The sequence below is a fragment of the Camarhynchus parvulus genome, chromosome 8 (genome assembly GCF_901933205.1).
Source record: "Camarhynchus parvulus chromosome 8, STF_HiC, whole genome shotgun sequence".
NCBI lineage: Eukaryota > Metazoa > Chordata > Aves > Passeriformes > Thraupidae > Camarhynchus > Camarhynchus parvulus.
In genome coordinates, this window is record NC_044578.1 from 16,089,270 (window position 1) to 16,106,861 (window position 17,592).

The window sequence follows — 17,592 nt, forward strand, 5'->3', positions numbered from 1 at the left end:
TTAGTTTCAATAAAATCTAACTACTCCAAGCATCAGGAAACCTTACAGTGAATAGTTCCAATAGTTCCACCAAGTTTCCTTGTCCTGCTCATTGCTGGTCAGCAGTTACAGCGCAGACCAGAGCCAAGGTGCAAATGTAATGTTGTACTCGGTGCGATCGTTTTCGCTGTGCCATCAGGCAGTAAGGCAAAGCTGCAAGCCAAGCCCCGTTACAATGGTGTAGGTGGAACCTTCCTTGGCCTCTGGGTCATTTGGCTGAACTTATAGCGGAGCCATAGAGAACAAGAATTTACTGGGGACTCGGGGCTGGATTATTTCGCAATAACCACAGGTAGAAAACGAACTCTGAGGCACAAACACCGTTCCGGTGCCCAGGATCCGGCGGGCAGCTCCCGTCCGGAGCGGCGCCGGACCCCGGTGGGGGGCACAGGCCGCGCCCCGCCCCGCGCGCGCCGCTGCGGGCGGGCCCCGCCCCTCGGGCCGGCCAATGGCAGCGCGCCCTTCCCCGCCCGGCGCCTCCATTGGCCGGGGCCGCGGCTTCCGCCAAGGGCCGGGATTGGCGGCGGCGCGCGGGCGCGAAAGGCGGCGGCAGCGAAACCCCGGCGCGCGCCGGTGTCCGCGTGAGTGCTCCCCGCTCCCTCCCCCTCCCTCCCTCAGCCTCCCCCGCACCGGCCCCGGACCGAGCCGAGCCGAGACCGAACCGCTCCTCTGGGGGGCCCCGCTCCGCGCACCCTCCGCCCCTCGGTGCCCGCCATCCCCATCAGGGGCGGCTCCCCTGGCCGGCCGGAGTGGAGCCGAGTGACGACTCCACGCGGGGAGCCGAAGGGCCCCGTCTGCGCCCCGTGAGCCCCGGGGCCGATGGGGAAGCCCGCGGCGTGCGCTGGGCCCGGGGCCTGGCTGGCGGGCGCTGTCCCGTGAGGGCCGTGCCGAGCTCGGGGTGTCTGCGTTCGGTGCGGCCCTGGTGCCATCACCGGGGGTCGGATGTGTGCCGGCTCTCGCTCGCCGGTGGCAGACGGGAGCTCTGCACCCGTGTGTGTTAGCTTGGCGTGCTTGTGCTGCTGCTGAGGCCGTGGTGGGACGCGTCTGGAACGGGCCAATCTGCCTGCTGACCTGTAGCAGAGGGAGTGCGTACCTGTGAGAGACTGGAACCGTCTCTAACCGCGTTCCAGCAGCGTCCCGGGGCCTCTCCACCAAAGCTCCCGCAGAAAAACGGGGCTCCAAAGAGACGGCTCCCGCCTCTCGGCCCTGTTGTTGCACAAGGATGACAGAGTAAAGGGAGCTCAAATTCTGTGGGGACAAAATGTATTTCTGGCTCCATAGCTGGAACAGATGAATCCTTTCATCAGGAGTTTTTGCGAATTTGTTTCCCCTGTGTGGAAAAGTTCATCCAGATCTTGAAAGGTTTGGCAAAATAACAAGGAAAGAAAGTTTTTAAATGGAACCAGTTTTAGTAACTGTCAGAGCTGCTGCTTCCAGGCTTGCTTATCACTGGTTGTTCTGCTCTGGGAGTCCCTGCCACTCTTTTGCTCCTGAAAAGTGATTATCAGGGTTTTTTTGACTGTACAGTACTAGTGGACTGTACTAGTTCACAGTTTTATGTTGTGTTTCTAAGATTTGGGAAGAAGCATTTCAAAATAAGCATCATAATTCTGTTTTTCTTTTTTCTTTTTCATAATTCTGTGGTGGGAGGGCAATGAATAATCATGTTTTGTTGAATTTATCTAGGAGGGAGAGATTTCTCATATGCAGAAGGTATTTTTTTCTCTCATAATTTCTTTCAGTCTTTCTGGCTTTCTATAGCTTTTGCAGTGTGCAGTGCAGCCATCTCTGCATGCATCTGTTCCTTGCCTTTCAAAGCAAACTTTAGGGAAAAGACAATGCTTTAATGTGAATGAGGAAACATGAGAGATGAAAATCAGTTGTATTTAAGCTTATCCTGCAGTCTTCCCTTTCCCTCCCCCCTCTATCCTCATTTCTTTACCGGTTTACTGTTTCACTGGGATGGTGGGTGGCACTTTGTTTTAGGTAGCACAGAGGAGCTCCCCAGACTCCCTAAATCTCATCTCAGGAACTGAGTGCAGGGCTAGGAAGCGTCTTACCAGATATGCTTGCTCCCCCAGGTGTCCAGAAGTGGCCCTCGGAGTCTTGGATCTTTTCTTACTTGAGACTTGTTTTGAGATGGAGGCAGTGTTGAAGTGTCCCTGTGATGAACAGCACCCTCAGCAGGCTAAAGACTTCCACGGGAATCTCGAGCAGAACAGCAAGCTTTCAGGTATGTGCTGAAACAGGAATTGTGAACATTACATTTTGTTGCTGACATGCTGCTTCATCACTTAGGGACATTTCAATATCGATTATAAGCCTGTCTCTGTATAATCCTTTTATATAAAGAATTAATGAAATGAAAACATTTGAAATGCCTTTTGATTTTGAGGCTATTCCTGCTGTTTGTGTGTTACAAAACTTCAGCAACAGTAGTTTTGCTAAACCTACTATTAATGTATTACAGAACATGTTATTATAAGAGGATACCAGACTGAAAAAAAGCCAGCCCTTGAATAAAATTGATCAGACAAGTGCACAAGCCCAGTATTTTGCCCAGATTGATGCTGAATTGTTTGTATTGCTTTGCAAATATGAGAAGAAATCACTTTAAAATCTGCTCACAGAAAATGCTGGCTAATATTATTGGTATTATGACCCTGATGGCACAATTACTGTATGCTCTCTGTACCCAGCTGAGGATTCAGGCCCCCAGAACAGGCCAGGTGATGTTTACACTGCTATCCTTCAACAAGGACAGTCACTGACTTGTTCCAGCACTTCTCTCTTTCACCCAAACCAGCTCTATTGAGCTCCTAAGTGCTGTCGGTGCCTTGGGTAGGCACTGCAGCCTCTGCCACCCTGCTTGGTTCTATAGCAGTTGTTGAGTTAGCTCTCCATGGTTGTTAGTATATACCTTAGGATTTTTTCATTCCTGAAATATTTCCCAACATTGTCTTAAAACAATTTGAAGAAGCAGAGAGAACAACTTAAAGAAAAAAAACCCAAGGAATGTAAGTGGATGGTTAAGCAAGACAGCAGATTTCAGTTCTTAGAAGCATTTTTAGTACATTCATTTTTATAAAATCTTGAAATAAAATTAGATTGAAAGCTAACTTTTACTTGAATTACTAGCTGATTTATTGGGTTTTTAGCAGGAAGAAAGTGTTCTTCAGGCAGTTGCTATTTCTGTTGCTATTTCAAGTAAGCTACATAGAAGGCTAAGGATGCATGCTAATCCATGCTTTGGTTCTAGAATATCTGTGATTAAAAAAAAAATAAATCTTACTGCTTATGACTTACTGCCCTAGTGAAACATGATCCATTTTTACATATAGAATACATTACAATTTATCTGTTTATGCTAAATGTAATTTGTTATTTATTTTTAGAATGAAAAATGTATACTCATTTGATTGACTTTTCAAATACCGGTTTGTGCTTTTATACTGAAATATTCTTTACCCCTGCTTCACAGAAATTAGTCACAGCCTCTACACAATTGATAGCTTCAAAAGAAGTGAATTCTTATGTGGGGTGTAGAAAAGGATTGAACAACAAGGATTTGTAAACTGAATGGAAAACTACATGATTTTTATGAAATAATACAGTACAGCATCCTTGTCGTGCCATCTAGTGATTGCAGCATGAAGTGCAGCAGCTGAAATGCAGAGCAAACATGGGCTTTGGTGCCAGCTATTTTAAGTAACAGTGGGAAAGACTGCATTACCAATCTTAAAAATATCTAAAAAATACTGTTTTTTCTGCATTTGTGATTTGCATCTGATGGATTTGCACCTGTGCTTACAGAAACAACTCTTATAGTTTTGCCTTTTTTCAATTGCTGTTGCAAATCCCATGTAAACATTTAGTGATGAGCTGTAGGTGTCCTACAAACCAGGCAGCTTTTGCCCTCTCAGAATCTGCTCTGTCAGATAATCAAAAAAACTTTGTTTAAATGCTGCAGCTTAGAAAGGAGTGTGATGAAGAACAACAATATCAGGTATCCACATGGTAATGTCAAAGGATAGGATACCTTTATGCTGTTTTTTCCTTTGTATATGTGAATCTACAGTCCTATGAGGTGTAATTTGTGATCTCCAAAATAGATCAGATATTGAATCAAGTAATAAAATTTCTAACTTATTTTCCCCATTCTTCCCACAGCAGGAGTAAAAAAAGATATTGAAAAACTTTATGAAGCAGTGCCACAGCTTGTAAATGTGTTCAAAATAAAGGAAAAAATCGGGGAAGGTAAATGTTTCATTTTATCTTGCTTGGAGTTAAGATTTCTTTTGGCATTTCTAACTTAAAAAGTATAAATCTAAGATCCCAAATGGTCTCTGTAGGAATTCTAATATATTTCTGAGCACATTGGTATATGAATTAGGAACACTTTCAAGATATTTTCTTGAAAATCTGTTATATTAAAGCCTTTTAGAAAAACAGCATTCCAATTTTTGTAATTAAAAACTTTTTAGGTAGATTCAAGTAAATAATCTTAAAAATCCATTCATTTTCTCCCTTACATGAGAAACCTACTTATGTGTAGCTGTGTTTTTGACATACTTAATTCATGTTCCTTAAGTTAGCTTTGTTTCCACTAAAATCTCTTGGGCAGAAGTGGATGAGGAAACTGGTAAGTTGGAGCTGCTTTACTTAAAAAATGAACAACTTTTTTGTTTTTGAAGACATACGGTATCAAATTTTAGGATGCTTGTGTTCACGTTGCCTTCAACAAGACAGTATTGCAAACACCTTAAATTAGTGTCAGCCATGACTATAAATAGATCCAGGTACTTCTGAGTGTGGGATTTCAGCACTTTTTAGATGCCCAAGAGTTTTTATTTCAAAAGCCACCAAGCTACTTAAAAAACCCCAGCTCCATTCGCCACAGGAATGTAAAATTAAAAAAAAAAGTGTAATTAAACAAAATTTCTGGTTACGAATAATACTATGATTTTACTCTTGGGAGCAAACAATGTTTTTTAAAAATACCATTTGCAGTACAACAGCATTATGAGAAAACAAGCTTTAACTTAAGATTCCACTGTGGAATCACTTTCATTTTAGTAGTTCTCACCACCAAAAACAATGTCTTAAGTCAGATTTGATAACCCTTGTTGCTGCAATCAATTCTGTTGAAGGTATGGGTCTCCAGGTTGTTTGGGATTGTTTGTTATGCTTGCATGAAGTATTTATGTTTTGCTGGCATTTTGATGTATGTTTGCACTCAGACTCTTGAACCAGCATGATGCAAACACATTACTTGAAATGTAATCAAAAGTAATTTCTATTCTTTATTCATATGGAAGAACACTTCAACTTGTATGTTCAGATACCTTAGATCATTAGGATAAATTAACCTCCTAAGAGGCTTATTAGGATATCCTCAAAATTAAATGGTTGGGTAAGCTTATCATAGAGGTTGAATACTCCCTTTCTCAAGCAAGGGATCTCACATCGGATGTGGTAAAATGCTCTGGGCAGGTAAACAGTGCAGTGAGACATCATGTGGGAAGCCTTACTTTATAGATAAGGTACAGAATTAAGGAAAATGTAGCAATTTCAGAAGTGTTTTGAATAGCACTGGCAGTGCTTTCCAGATTAGCATTATATAGTCCTCTAACATTGTAGGGAGAGGAGTTAGATGTCAGATGAAAGTAAGCTACCTAAACAAGAAAGCAAATCAAAGGTAGGAAATTTACATTCAAAGAGCACTGTGTCCCAGGCAAGTTAGACAGTGTTATATTTGCATTTTTACTGACATAAAAAACTTGTATACAAGATCAGTATATTCAGTAGTAGAAAAAAGGAACTGGATTTTTCTTTTCTAGAATCTGCTTTTGATGTAGTATCAAGTGTACTGCAGGATTATGAACAGTTAGATCACTTCTGTAAAAGTCTGCATTGACCTAATTAAAAATGTTGAAGACAGTGTTTTTCTCCTTTGTTTACAGGTACTTTTAGTTCTGTTTACTTGGCCACAGCACAGCTACAAACAGGATATGAGGAAAAAATGGCTCTGAAACACTTGATTCCAACCAGCCACCCTCTGCGAATAGCTGCTGAACTTCAGTGCCTCACAGTGGCAGGGTACATAAACTAAAAAATTACAATTTTCATAACTGCTGAACATTGTCTCACTGTTCTGTATTTCTTTAAGTTTTGGCACTTCTCTTGATTTGTATTTAACCACACACATATATATTCCTTTTCTTGAGAGCAAATAACAAAAGGAGTGTCTTACCTTGCTGGATGCCGTTTGCTGCTAGTCTCAGTTTGGCGGGGTGCTCTATTTACCAGCTGAGAAATTCCATTATATATCTTTGTGGTAACAAAGTTCCAGTTCTGAAATGCTTGGGAAAAAGAATCACTTCATTAGAAATGTGGTTTTAGGAATGGATACTTGTTGGAGGAGTGTGCTGAATAGCACTTTGTTAAAGTAGCAGGATCATGAAAGTTAGGGCCTATATTAATTGCAGTGGTAACTACAAACTGCAGCCCCACAGATAATCTGTAGAGTTCTATTCCAAACTGCAGAATGGAGCATAAAATGGAGTTCAAATGGAACACAGCAGTGAGCAGCAAGAGCACAAGTGCTAATTGCTGATAAGACTGCTGTCAAAATATAAATTAGGATTAAAAGAAAGATTGACTGAACTTTTTATTTTGAAGAAATAAAGGAAAATAAACATCCACCTTCTGGTCTTTGTTCAGTAATACTGCTTTTCTTCTAGGGGACAAGATAATGTTATGGGAGTTAAATACTGCTTTAGGAAAAATGATCACGTTGTTATTGTTATGCCATATCTGGAGCATGAGTCCTTCTTGGTGAGTCTCAGACTTCTGATATGTAGTAAAACATTTAATTAAAAGCAGATGCATAATTATTCTAAGATTCTATAAATTACAGTATCCAAATATTCTTTCAGGACATTTTGAATTCCCTTTCCTTTGAAGAAGTGAGGGAATACATGTTTAATCTATTTAAAGCGTTGAGGCGTATCCATCACTTTGGTATTGTTCACCGTGATGTCAAGCCCAGCAACTTCCTCTACAACAGGCAGCTGAAAAAGTGAGTCTGGCCATACTGTGATCTCATCTGGGGATGTGTGCCTTGGAAGAACAGGGTCATTTAGGCTTTCAGGCTTCTTTGCTTCCAGCTCCATAACATGTACTTCAATAATAAAGCTGAAAATGTGGGGTTTTATTTGTAAAATTTTTCTTTCATTGTTAAGGGACTTAAGAAGGGAAGGATTTTTTTTACTTAATGTAGTATCTGCTTCATTGAGTGACAAAGACCTGATAAAATGAAGATTTTACTACTGAGTAAAAGTACTACATTTTCAAATAAGAATGAGAAGAATAAAATATGGGGTTTTTTTAATAAGAAAGTTAATTGTAACTTGTGGTGCATAGAATGATCCTTGTACATTTTTAATAGTGGATAGAGTAAAACTGATACAGATAAGATAGCTGGCTTTGGGCTGTTTTCACCTTACATTGAATGAATTATAACTAATAGAGCTGGCTCTTTTGCCTGCAAGTTATAAAATTTAAAGATTGTAAAAAGTGAGGTTCTGCTTCTTTGTGAAGAGCTGAAGTGGACAGAGTGCTACAGTGCTAGCAGTCCTATAGCTGTATTTGTTAGCATTGTGCTTGCAAAGTTGAGACACTGAGGTATTGGAGTATGTCCAAAACAAAGCACTGTAGCAGGATGCACATTCCCAGTGTGGAAATGGTATGAAACAGCCTCAAGTTGCACCAGGGAAGGTTTAGATTGAATGTTAGAAAAAAGTTTATCGAGCATTGGAATGGGCTACCCAGGGAAGTGGTTGAGTCACCATCCCTGGAGGAATTTAAAAGATCTGTAGATCCAGCACTTAGGGACATGCTTTTGTGGGACTTGGCAGAGCAGGGTTAACAGTTGAACTTGATTTTAAAGGTCTTTTCCAGCCTAAATGTTTCTGTGATTCTATGCAGTGGAAGTTTGTAGGGGAGATTTGATAGCATTTTGCCAAACCACAAGCTTAAAGTTTGAGAAATACTGTTTTGGTCTTTTTTTTAATCTGTCAAAATGAACATGTACTGTCATTTTGCTTTTCCTGCATTTTTTTGAGCCTTAATCTCTACTTTATCTTTAGAGGTGTGGAGTTGAGTTTGAGACCTAGGGACAGATGGATTGTCTCTGTACTGGTTGTAGCAAAAAATAATTCTTTTAGAGACAGATCTGAATTGTGAACTAATGTAGTCTTACCTGTTTGAAGACTAAAATAAATTCCAGTAGTATTTGCCAGAACTCTGTCAAAACTTTAAGCACTGTTGGTCTGGTCTGTCTTCACTGCTACCTTTGTCCTGTGCCCATGGGAATCCTGCACGAGTTGAGTCACTTGTACTTGACTGCTGGCTGAAGGTTCAGGGCTGTAGGATTAGAAGAACTTCAGAAAGGAGTTGCTGGAAATATTTTTTTAACACCTTTGGAGGAAGGATGCACTTGATAAGATTTTGGGACAAGAAACAATGAACAATGGTGTAGGGCGAAAACACTGAGGAGATAGGTAAGATGGGTCAGTCGGAGGAGAAGGAAGAAAATAGGACTGTGATGCTGGCAAGAGTACAGATAAGCAACAGTGAATGAAGTGTGAAAGAAAGATAAGTAATGAATAGTAAATTGAATGACTAATAGATACTTTGTGACTCCTGATTCTGAATTTGTCTTTTCAGGTATGCCTTGGTAGATTTTGGCTTGGCACAAGGAACCCCTGATACGAAAATTGAGCTTCTTAAAGCTGCCCACTCTGAAGACCAGCAGGGAAGTTGCTTGCAAACAAATCCCATTGTAACCTTGGGAAATGGGGTTTCTGTCAGTGTCACAGCACCTAAACAGATAGCTCAACAGTCAGCCTCAAAAGCAGCTGACAGAAGGTCCAGCTCACTTTCGAAAGTACAGATGAAACAAGGAAGAGGAGGAAAGGTTCTCAATCTCTTTCATTACTGCCGTTGTCTATGTTTAATGTGTTCCTTCATCCAACAGGGGGAGATGCAGTACTTGCACAGAAGCTGAGCCTGCACAGCAGCACAATGTTCATATCTAAGGAGCCACTTCCACATAACTGTTGGCTTCATCATTATCTGTTAGCCGTAAGACAGTGCTGAAGGCTGTATAAACCCTAACATGAGTTACTATTTAGACAGCCTTAAGTCCTTTTTCAGAGACATGGATGGGGAAACTCCTCCCCAAGCCAATAATCATCCACCTATGTTTAGTTACTAGTTGCATAACAAGTGCAATACAGACTACACATGGATTGTCTTTGGGCTCTTCAGAGGTGTGATTGGTTTTGTAAACATGTTTGCTGTTCTGTCTAGACCATGTTTCTTCATCCACAGTAACCTGATGCCTGAAAATTACTTACATGCAGCTGTTTTTGTTTTGTGACACTCCGCACATTTTTTTGAACTGTCAGTACCCAGATGCCTGTTAAACAGGATCCTTACTGTCCTTTTTGTTGGTCTGTAGGAGGACTCTGTGCACCATTCTGTCCAGCGCTCTGTCTTCGGAGAGAGGAATTTCAATGTCTACAGCTCCACGTACCAGGAGAACTCAAGCACAAAAGTAAGAAGTATTGACTCATCAGTAGGATCAATCTGCTGCATATTTGAGAAAGTATAGAACTGATTGTTCTGTAAGACAGAGCACTGCTCCAGAATACTGTGGAACAAAAAGGTTTTGAGCAGACTATTAAATGTGTCTTTCCTGAAAGGCTCAAAGAATTTTTCATTTCTGTTTGAGTCCCTTTTGAAGCTCCTAAACAAGGAGTTCTGTAGCTGTCTCCATAGCTGATCTTGTTTGGATGCTAAGTTAATTTTTTTTCCTATACATCTATCTGTGCAGCTAATCATAGAATCACAAAAGAAAGTGAGTTGGAAGGGACCCATGAGGATCATCAAGTCCAACTCCTGGTCCTGCTCAGGACACCCTCAGAGTCACACCCTGTGCCTGAGAGCATTGTCCAAACACTTCTGGAGCTCTGCCAGGCTGTGACCACTGCCCTGGGGAGCTTGTTCCTGTGCTAAACTACTCCCTACTTACCTTGTGAAATTTTCAAAAAAATTATTTTGCGGTTGAAGCTGAGGATAAAACTTATAACTGTTCTTTTTTTTGTAATTAATATTTAATATGACAAGGGGTAAACCCCAACTAATTAGAGGGTTCGGTTTATGGTATTTTATTGTAGAACTAGAGTTAGTGTTAGTGTGTTGCTGTGTCATTTCATATTCTTTTTTTCTTATTTTCATATTGAACCAAAAAAATCTTGAAACACTATACTAACTTGAAAAATATTTGTCTTGTAGCTTCAGAATATCTAATATATATTAGTTTTTCTGTAAACACTGAAGATGTCTACTGCAGGGGAGGAAGTCAAGCTATCTAAGAAAGTTCCAGTGTCTGTTTTATGGTAGTTTTGGTACTGTTAAAGAGGTTTGCTATCTGTTCTAAAATCCATCTTGTTCATCTGCACCTGTTAGGACCATTCCTAAAATACTGACTTATTCCCTGTAAAGGGAAACTTCTTAAATATGTCACCTTCTCTAAAATATCTCCATTGCAGCTCATAAAACAATCAAAGGTGATAGATGTTTCATCTAGGAAGCTAGTAACAAAGAAGAAGATTATTTCTACCAAAACTGTGAGCAGTGGGGCAGCCAGGAAAGCTGTCAGTGCTTGCCCTTTAAACCTGCCCTGTGACTGTTATGCAACGGACAGAGTCTGCAGTGTTTGCCTTTCAAGGTAATTTGCTTTGATAATGTTGAAAAATTGTCTACTGTGCTGTCAAGCAAAGTCAGAAACTCAGATTTACTAGACTGCTGATTTACTAAGTGAAAGATAGTATTTGATCTCTGCAGCCCTTAAAACACTGAGTATGCTCTTTTTAAACAAAAATAGTTGATGGAATTAATGGATTAGTTCACTGCTATCTGCAGCTAGAAATCACTGGTAATTATTTTCTTGTTGTTGTGTTTATTTATTCACCTACATGTATTGTAGAAAATCACTTGAGTTAATTACAACACTTAGAAAAGTGTCCTAAATTCTGTCATTTAGTAGTTATCTAATAGGCCTAAATTATAGCAACAGTCAGAAATCATGAAATGTAGAATAAAAAGGAAGCATGACTGTTTTGTATTTGTTCATCTAAAAAACTAAGAGAATCACAGAATGGTTTGGGTTGGAAGGAACCTTAAAGGTCATCTTTTTCCAAACCCTCTGCCATGGGCAGGGGCAATTCCCACTAGAGCAGGCTGCTCCAAGCCACATTTCTCTGGTATTATCTTATGCTAGATAATATAATTAAAATATAACATAATAGATAATAAGGCTATTATGTGTGTATCTTAGGATTTCATGCTAGATGAGATGCTTGAAACCTCTGTAAAACTTAAATAAAGCAGGGTTAGGTTGTTTACACATCTTACACAAGTATATTCTAAAAATAATAGTAAGTATTATTAGATTTAGAACTTACTTACCAACTTTTACATTCTAAATATATTTGTCTCTTATTGCAAGGCGTCAGCAAGTGGCTCCCAGGGCAGGAACACCTGGATTCAGAGCACCAGAAGTGTTAACAAAGTGCCCCACTCAGACCACAGGTACTGCCCAACAGATTCAAACAAATGGCTTTTTTCACCTTTTCATCCTTCTTATTTATGCATATTTTCTTGTCTTTTTTATGGGAGCATTTTTTAATTCGTGAAATTCATTTTTCATCCCTTCTAATGCTTTTCAAGTATTTCCTGATTTTAATTAAAAGTTTATTATTCAGAGGAAGAACAACTCAGGAATATTTTTCCTGTGTTTGAAACTTGAATGTGTCTTTATTCATTTGAGAGGTAGTGCCATGTGCAGGAGTTGAACACAGTATATTTAAAAAAAAAAAATTTTTTTTTTAAAGTTTCTTGGCTTATTTGTTCAAGAAAAATCTTGAATAAATCTTGGGGAGAGGGAGCATTGTTTAGCCTTTTCTAGGCAAGTTGTAACTTATGCTGCCATAGCAGGCATAATTAATGTTGTAATTGCAAATGTGTTCTAGAAAGCATTATTTTATGACTTTTTATCATTTTTTTTACTTTTTGCTAGTGTTTTAAGTAGATGTTTAATTTCCCTGTGTTAAAATTTAGTTAATAAGATTCTGTGGTTTGGGTAAATATTGGGGCAGAGCAGAGGGATTAATGCATTACCTGGTACAAGCAAGGTGGGAGAGGTTGTGCCTAACTGCAGGATGGAGTACCAATAGAGGCAAAGTTACCCATTAAATATTTGCTGTATGGCCAGGAGTTCTAACTTACAAAAAAAATACAAATGTCCCCAAAAACTGGATTTAAAATATAAGGTTTACCATTTTTTTCTGAATAGCTTTTGAAACAGCTGTCAATTTTCAGTAAAGTATGTAAGCATACTCAAAATAGAATTAATATATTTGATCAGCTTATGCCTAGGTAGCTTACTGCTGTTTGAAACATCTGCACTGTGAGTATGACTGGGATTTCAAAGGTATGGCAGCTTGTTTGGAGTTCTTGTGCCTGTGCTGTAAGAGCCAGCTTTATGGGCTAGCAGTCATCCAGAAATCTAGGACAAGTTTAGACAATCTCTGAATCTGTCTAGACAGAGCTGAGGCAGAAAGAAGACATACCTAGGAAATCTTGGACATGTGCTGGTGTTAAGCATGCTCTCAGCTGGTTCTCTGTTCTCTAGAGTAATGAGATTACAAAAAGGAGGGGTAAATCTAGACACCCTTGGGTGTGGCACAGACATCCCTGGACTGAGTCAGTGGTGCTGAGCTCCTGCAGTACATCAACAAAGCCCTTAATTAGAACTGGGTACACTAATACTAATTTTTATGATACCATCTTTTATTTGAACTAGCAAGTATTACTGTTCACTTTGATTTGGGGCTGCTGGAGTCACCTCCTTGTACTCCTGGCAGTCTCACTCCTGGTTTTGGCCTCTGTGCTGACACCAAGTTACTGGCTGAATCCAGCTGACTCTACCCAGAGCTACTACAGCCCATCTGACCCAGGTTCACAGTGCTGGTGTACAACCCAAACCCCCAAGCTGAGGCTACACAGGTCCAGTTCCGCTTTCCCTTGGTTTGTCCCTTGCTCCCCTTTCCTCACTAGCTGGATAACACTAGACAATAGCATAGGGAGGAATCACGATTTTCATGTCATTCCACAAGATCTTGCACTCTGCTGATGATCACAGCTCTACTACAATTGTGGGGCCAGGATTTACTGCCCACTCAGATGGATAAAGCCTTATAATTTCAGCAAGAGTTACATAATTAAACCTTCTCAAAGGTCTTGACCTTCATTACTCCAGCTTACCCAACCACATCCTCAGGGGGATGCATGGCCCCTCAAACAGATAGTATTACTGTATCACTGTTGGAAAGATGATACTAAAACATTTTACAGGAACTGTGCAGAAGGCTGAAAACCTTTCCACTGTAAATTGTGCCAAATTATTAACTTGGATTTTTTTTTAATAAAAGACATAAAATCTGGTTTTGCAACTAAAGTCAGCCTAATACCTTTTTTCCAATACCAAGTCCTGTGCTGAGTGTTTCTAATTAAAACATCCGAATTAATTACTGTCTATTTTGCCGCTTACTTTTTTTCAATAGGACTAGGATGAATATGCCACTATTTCCCAATTGTTAATTTTTCTCTTTGGAGTTTGAGATCCTTCAAACTGTCTCCTTCACTTTCCTTGCCATCTCTTAAAATGTGCACCTTAGTGAGCCAAAAAATTATGGCAGACAGGTATTCTTGTAACTTCCAGCACTGAAGTTTCCATCAGGCTTTGGCCTCTCTCCCCAGAGTACTCTCTGTACTCTTCATAACACAATGAAAGTGATGAATAACTTTGAACTATTATGGTTTTTAAACTGCCTGTCTTGTCAAGTGAGTTCATATGAGAGAAGAACAAAGCTCATAATAAGATCAATTTCTTAGTACTGCCTACCTGTGCCAGCCTCAATCCCCAAAAAATTGTTTCACTAACATTTTTTATTTATGACCCTTATATAGGTTTTCTTTATAGGAAGTAAAGTTAAATATATATCAAGCCAGCCATTTCATTTGCCCCCTCTCATCTTCCCAGGTAAAAAAAACTTCAAACATTGATTTGGTTCATTTTAGGTTTAGCAAGTTAATGGAATTACTCATATGAACAAACTCCCTCTGCATTAAAGTAGGAAGTTATTCTTCAATCTAATTACAGAAGTTTCCACTATTATCTGAAGTATTATCTATGTGACCAAAGTCAAGAAGTACTTCAGAACGTAACTTTTGCTGATAGAAACTTTTCAGATCATAATTTATTTTTAAAGTTGAGATTTTGTTTGTGATGAAGTTGTGAGTTTAGTTGTTGATAAATTTGCTTTCCTTTGCAGCAATAGACATGTGGTCTGCAGGAATCATATTCCTTTCTCTACTCAGTGGACGGTATCCATTTTTCAAAGCAAGTGATGATTTAACTGCTTTGGCACAAATCATGACAGTTCGTGGATCCAGAGAAACCATTCAGGCTGCTAGAACTTTTGGTATGCAAACCTTCATTATGGGGGAAGGGGGGAAATGTTACTTAATACTGTGATTTACAATCAATTTTTTTTTGTGTAAATAAATATATTTTTAGGCTTGAGAGTAATTTTGGAAGTAAATCACGTTTTTTGAAGTGTATACTGACAGACTTTTAAGACAGTTTTGTGGTTTTCGGTCTTTTGCAATGTGTGTATGGGGTACTTTATGTCATAGTATTCCCAGCCTGTCTACTGCCTTTCACTAAGTCAGGGCTACTTGAGGTGAAGCATGCCAACGAAATGTTTCCTACTGGCATTTGGTTAGAATTCTTGAGACAGTGTTTCTATTTCTACAAAATTTGTCCTGGAGGCTTAAGTCAACGTGACTTAAAATTTAGATGATGTAAACCTTGCTTTTCCCCCCATCCCTTTCCCCAAAAGGCCTAGTGAAACAAACAAACAAGCTAAAAACCCAATACCCAAGAGCTGTCCTGTTTAAAAAAGACTCAATCACCACAAAACACAAAATATCCAGATAACCATTCCCCTCATTGCTTGCAGGTTAAATGCTACAGTACTTGATACTTGGATGTGTAACTGCCAGCATCAATTTTCATTCTCCAGACAGAGGTGTAGAAATCAGGGTATTTACTTGTCTTCAGTTCTGTTAAATGACAATGAAATGCAAAAAGTTGGTGTACAGGGTGGCTGACAACCTGTCACTACATAACTTGACATAACCCAAAGCTCTTTGTTCTGAGCAGAACTGAGATGATGACCCCTTCTGACACTCGGGCTGCTCCTGTAGCAGCATGGCTGGTGTGCAGGCATGGGGGGCTGGATTTGGTTCTTTGATAGATTTGGGATGTTTTTCTTTCATGCTGGTTGTAATTTGAGACATGAAGTTTCTCTGAAACAAAAGTTGCAGTTGCATAGACAGTATAATAAAATGTGGCTTCCTGTACAACTTTTTTCCCTAGGAAAATCAGTTGTGTGTACCCAAGTTGTCCCAACTCAAAACCTACGAACCCTCTGTGAAAAGCTGAGAGGAACAAATAGCAGCTGTAAGGGATTTCAGGGGGAAGGGCCCAGCAGGTCTGAAAACAACACAGCTCTGTCGGTTGCATCAGACAAACCCTGTGCTCCTGAGACACTTGGAAAACAAATTCAACACTTACAGAGTTTTCAGGAAGGTGATGGTGCTTTGGAAACGAAGGCAACTGACATGAAAGGATGGGATCAGGTTCCTGATGAAGCATATGACCTACTTGATAAGCTACTAGACTTAAACCCTGCAACAAGAATAACTGCAAAAGAGGCTTTGCTGCATCCTTTTTTTAAAGACATAAGGCTCTGAGAAGATAACTTTGTTATTCCTTTCATATGTTTTGTTGTAGAAATGAAATACTGAGGCAGTTTTACCTTGTTGCCCTCAATATTTACACTCACTGAAATAACGTCACACTGTGCTCTGAACTACTGAAATTTTGTCTTGTACAGTTAGACATCAAATGTCAGTTTAAGAAATACTTACAGATGCAAAAGTTACATAAACATCAGTAGCGTGGTGTTATCCTAAGACACTTCTGAGACGTTATTGCTGTGCATACCTGTTCTCTGTATGAAAGTTAACTTTGATCAAAAAAAATCGAAGAAAAAAGAGTTTCATAAGATCTATGCTTAATTCTCGAGATATTCCCTTAAAATTTACAAGTTTGCCTTAAGGTAAGACTGAAATAAGAAAGTGTTTGAGAGACTTTTTTTGGTACTTGCATATCTCTGCTTTGTTCCTGTTTGGTACATGGGGGACTGAAAATGGAACAAAGAGGATTCATTTTGTTCAGACTATTTTCAGAGAACAGTATTACTTTGGGAGTGTTGCTAGAAGAAAGGCCAGGTGCTGGAGATTATATCATCAAAAGAAAAGCATAACTTTTAAAAGTACATTTTTTGTCCCTGTCTGGTCTTTGCTACTTAGGAAATAGTAATAAATGCAGTTACTCATTTTGCATGTTTCCTCAGTGCCATGGGTAACTGTCAGTATTCCACAGCTGCTGCCTACAAGGATGTCTTGAGTGCCAGGCATAGGTTTGATTTCTGTTATAGAAACTGATTTCTTAAAAAATACCTGTTCAATAAATGATTTGGTTTTATAACTTCAGAAGCTTGTCTAGATATACTTCTATAAAAGTCAGGTAAGTTTTTCCTGTGGGATGTTTCTGTTCAGGGAGTCTTCCATATTGGTTTCCTGCATAAATTCCTCAGTGATAGAAGCCACTTTGGATAGCTCTAGTGTGTATGGCTGTTGTAGCACAACTATCCTAATTATCAAGGAACTCTTAGCACAGAGTTAGCTAGCTATTTTCTGGTCCTAAGGAGGAAAATCCCACATCTTCAATGTGCAAAGTAAGCTACATCACGTTCAACAGAAGTTTCTCTAAACCCCTTGATTCTGGAGACTGAAACATAATACAGTGTTTTTTCATACACATTTCCTGATATGCTGATGGATTTGCTGTAAGAAGTTCTTTTGATAACTCCTGTAAAAAGCCTTCTCATATGAGCTGATGGTTATGATAGTGCAAAGATCCTGACCAGGACTGGGGCTGAAGAGACAAGATTTCAATATTTTCAAAATATTGAATACATAGAAAATAATGGTAATGTTGCTCTGTTTCTGGCATCAGCTGTTAAGGGAAAAATATGTGCAGATGGCAGAATATTGATTGCAGAAAATGTTGAAACCCTCAAGACCCTGGGGCCCAGGTCTTGTAATTTTTGCTGTTTATATAATTTCAACACAGCACATCACTGAGAAATTATTTATCTAAAGGAACTGTGGCCAAATTTGGCAAGCAATGCTGTCTGCCAGTGTCTGCAGATGTATTGTTTCCTCCTACATTCACTCGTGCTGTCTATGGGCTTATGAGAGCACCAGCTGACAACAAGCTAAAATATG

At 39.6% G+C, this 17,592-nt stretch overlaps 1 protein-coding gene across 4 annotated transcripts; it reads left to right on the forward strand.

Moving 5' to 3' along the window:
• The first annotated feature begins 570 nt into the window (after positions 1-570).
• CDC7 (cell division cycle 7) lies at positions 571-16,758 on the forward strand. 4 transcript variants are annotated; one of them, XM_030953321.1, is made up of 12 exons: positions 571-620; positions 2,121-2,272; positions 4,210-4,296; positions 6,003-6,138; positions 6,783-6,876; positions 6,978-7,120; positions 8,770-9,019; positions 9,566-9,661; positions 10,659-10,837; positions 11,618-11,700; positions 14,505-14,654; positions 15,614-16,758. In XM_030953321.1, exons 2-12 carry the CDS (start codon positions 2,179-2,181, stop codon positions 15,988-15,990), a joined length of 1,689 nt encoding a protein of 562 aa, XP_030809181.1. In that variant the 5' UTR covers positions 571-620; positions 2,121-2,178; the 3' UTR covers positions 15,991-16,758. The 4 variants fall into 4 exon arrangements, with proteins under 4 accessions (XP_030809181.1, XP_030809184.1, XP_030809183.1 ...); XM_030953324.1 differs by having other exon boundaries at positions 4,213-4,296; XM_030953323.1 differs by lacking the exon at positions 571-620 and adding an exon at positions 685-1,124.
• The last annotated feature ends 834 nt before the right edge of the window (positions 16,759-17,592 follow it).

Bases quoted from the DNA above. Each gene is read 5' to 3' on its own strand.
- CDC7 (XM_030953321.1), top strand. From the start codon at position 2,179: ATGGAGGCAGTGTTGAAGTGTCCCTGTGATGAACAGCACCCTCAGCAG. The intron at 9,020-9,565 runs GTTCTCAATCTC...GTTGGTCTGTAG, and splicing joins AACAAGGAAGAGGAGGAAAG to GAGGACTCTGTGCACCATTC. The intron at 10,838-11,617 runs GTAATTTGCTTT...TCTTATTGCAAG, and splicing joins TGCAGTGTTTGCCTTTCAAG to GCGTCAGCAAGTGGCTCCCA.